General features: G+C 53.8%; 1 protein-coding gene across 1 annotated transcript in view; it reads left to right on the forward strand.

The window, feature by feature from the left end:
• PRKCB (protein kinase C beta) overlaps positions 1–2,731 on the forward strand; it is a 98,654-nt gene that overhangs the window by 50,740 nt on the left and 45,183 nt on the right. The window contains 1 exon segment of the mRNA XM_029965255.1: positions 1,417–1,528. Coding sequence (XP_029821115.1) covers positions 1,417–1,528 — 112 coding nt within the window.

Here is a 2,731-nt window from a genome sequence, read left to right on the forward strand (position 1 = left end):
CAGGTGAGTTATTTCCAGTTTCAGTGCAAATTTGCTGAAGCCTGTACCTGATTCCTGGCACTCCACAGGTCGAGTTAGAGGAAGCTCCGTTAGTTTTGCTCCTGGTGGTGTCGTGGGGTTATCTGTGGTGCTGAGTAACAAAGCAGGATGTTGGTGATTAATGCAGCTGGAAGCTTCAATGCAACAGTGCTGGGAAATTAATTTCAGGGGGAAGGAGTGTATTGGCAGTGATGTTATAGCTCGCTTCTGATTCCACTCTTTATTTATTTACTCTGCTCTCAGTGCCCTGAAAAGGTGTCTTTGCTAATGCCTGGGCAGCTTTCCAGGCCATTAAAAAGCTGCTCAGCTCAAATGACAGAGCGGGAGCTGTGCCTTATCCCTAACCCTTAAACAATTAACCTGAGATGAAATCAAGCTGCTCCATGCTGGAATCTTCCCCCTGGCCTGTGTGTGCTGCTCCCAGAGGTGTGGAGCCCCAGAGCCCTCCTCTGCACAGCCCAGCTGCTCCAGGCTCTCCTGGCCTTCCAGAATTGTCTTTTCATGCTAGGAAGATACCAAGAGATACCAAATCCTTGCTATGCCTCAGTGCTTCATCCTCTCTCCTGGCTGAGAAGTTGTTTCTTCTGGAGGTTATTTGACTGGCACAGGTTACCCAGAGCAGCTGTGGCTGCCCCATCCCTGGAAGTGTCCAAGGCCAGGTTGGACGGGGCTTGGAGCAACCTGGGCTAGTGGGAGGTGTCCCTGCCCATGGCAGGGGGTGGGATGAGATGATCTTCAATGTCCTTCCAGGATTCTATGATTTGAGTTCGTTTGGCTTTAACTCCTGCTGCCTTTGCTGGAGCCCCAGCAGCCCTGTTTGCCTGATGCCTGCACAAGGAATAAAGGGATAAACTGGGCTCTTCTGGGTCTGCACACTCTGCTGCAGAAAAATCTTCCCTTGCTTTTAAGAAAGCTCAAAATATTAAAGTATCCCCCAAGCAGCTTGAATCCCCAGCTTGAATGCTGGGGAGGGCTGGCACTGGAGCACAGAGATGTTTCCTGGGCAGGCTTAATATAAATGGAATCATGGATGGTTTGTCCTGCTCTGCATGGAAGTTGGGCAGTGTCCAGCCCTTCTGTTGGTTCGTACCTACCAATTTCACCTGGTGTTTTCCAAGCTAAGACCGAGTTATTGAAAAAGAATAAATCCCCAGACAAGCCAATGCATTGCTTTTTCATTGTTATGGCAACATATGTAAAGAGGAATAAAGCTAGATCCTGGTGATTACTGGAAAAGGTCCCCACCAGTTGGGGGCAGTTGACTGAAGTCCATTAGCAGCACCTCCAGAGCCAGCTGGCACAGGAGTGGGCAGAGCGGGGGTGCCTTGCCAATATTGGATGCAAGTTTATAATCTTTATCCTTTGTTTTCCTCCCAGGATCCCCGGAGCAAGCACAAATTCAAAATCCACACGTACTCCAGCCCCACCTTCTGCGACCACTGCGGGTCGTTGCTGTATGGGCTCATCCACCAGGGCATGAAATGTGACAGTAAGTGATGGCACCGGGGGCTCTGGCTGCAGCAATGGGGGGCTCTGGCTGCAGCAATGGGGGGCTCTGGCACCCCGTGGGAGGCTGTGGCACCCCAAGGTCCTGGGCAGGGGCTCCTGACCCACCTGAGTTATACCAAGAGCCCGTTCCCTCTGGCCGTGGTGCAGAACGTACTGTGGGGCTGCTGGGGGCACGAGGGGCATGAGTGGGCACCTTCTCACCTGGTGTGGGGCATCCTCCCGTGGCTGCAGGGAGAGGGAAGGTGTTGGGCTGGGGGGGAGCCTGCCTGCATCCCACTGCAGCAGCATCCCCCCCCTACATCCCCTCGGGAAGCACCCCCCGCAGCATCCGTGCAGCATTCCCGCTCCCCACATCCTGCCCTGCGTGCCCCCACCTTCCCCCTGCAGCGTCCTTGTGGGATCCCCCTGCACATCCCCTCAGCTCCCGCTGGCTCCGAGTGACACCGTGTGGCCGTGCCATGCGCTGCCGCTCCCGGCGCTGCCAGTGGAGAGGAGAAAACGGGGGATTGGAAACAGAGGGAGAGGATGGAATCAGTAATTTTCCAAGTTAATCCTGTACGTTCCATTTAAAGGGACTGGGACGTGCAGTGTGTGCTGGCAGCGGCAGCAGGAGCAGCAAAGTCGGCTGGTCCTTGCTCAGGAATAGAGAGGCTTGGCCATTGTGGGAGCAGGATATTCCTTGGGAATCTTACCAAGGGGAAATGGATTGCTTTGAAATATAAATATTTATATCTGCCTATGTTACATATATCAAATTTTATACCTGTGTATCTGTATACAGATACACAGGTAATTTTTAATGCCCCTTCTTGGGCTCCTGGTGAATCCAGCGTTGTACCCTGGGTGTGATGGAAGAAAAGTTTAATGAGTCAGCAAAACTCAAGCGATCAGAGAACGGGCTCAAAGCCCTGGGGTCTCTTAGGCAGGACCCAGAGCTGCTGCCATGGCTTCCCGTGTCCAGGCAGGGCTCTGCGAAGTCTCCGGCTGTGTTTGAAGATCCCTTCGCTGCATATTTATCCCAGAATCCCTCACAACATCCCATTAGGAGGAGGACGGGTGCTCCCCGTCCCTCCGAGTGCCCCGTGGGCCGTGGCCCTCTGTCCCCAGCCTGCATGATGAACGTGTGTCCCTCTGTCCCCAGCCTGCATGATGAACGTGTGTCCCTCTGTCCCCAGCCTGCATG

The sequence above is a fragment of the Manacus vitellinus genome, unplaced genomic scaffold (genome assembly GCF_001715985.3).
Source record: "Manacus vitellinus isolate BGI_N305 unplaced genomic scaffold, ASM171598v3 scaffold_93_pilon, whole genome shotgun sequence".
Taxonomy (NCBI): Eukaryota; Metazoa; Chordata; class Aves; order Passeriformes; family Pipridae; genus Manacus; species Manacus vitellinus.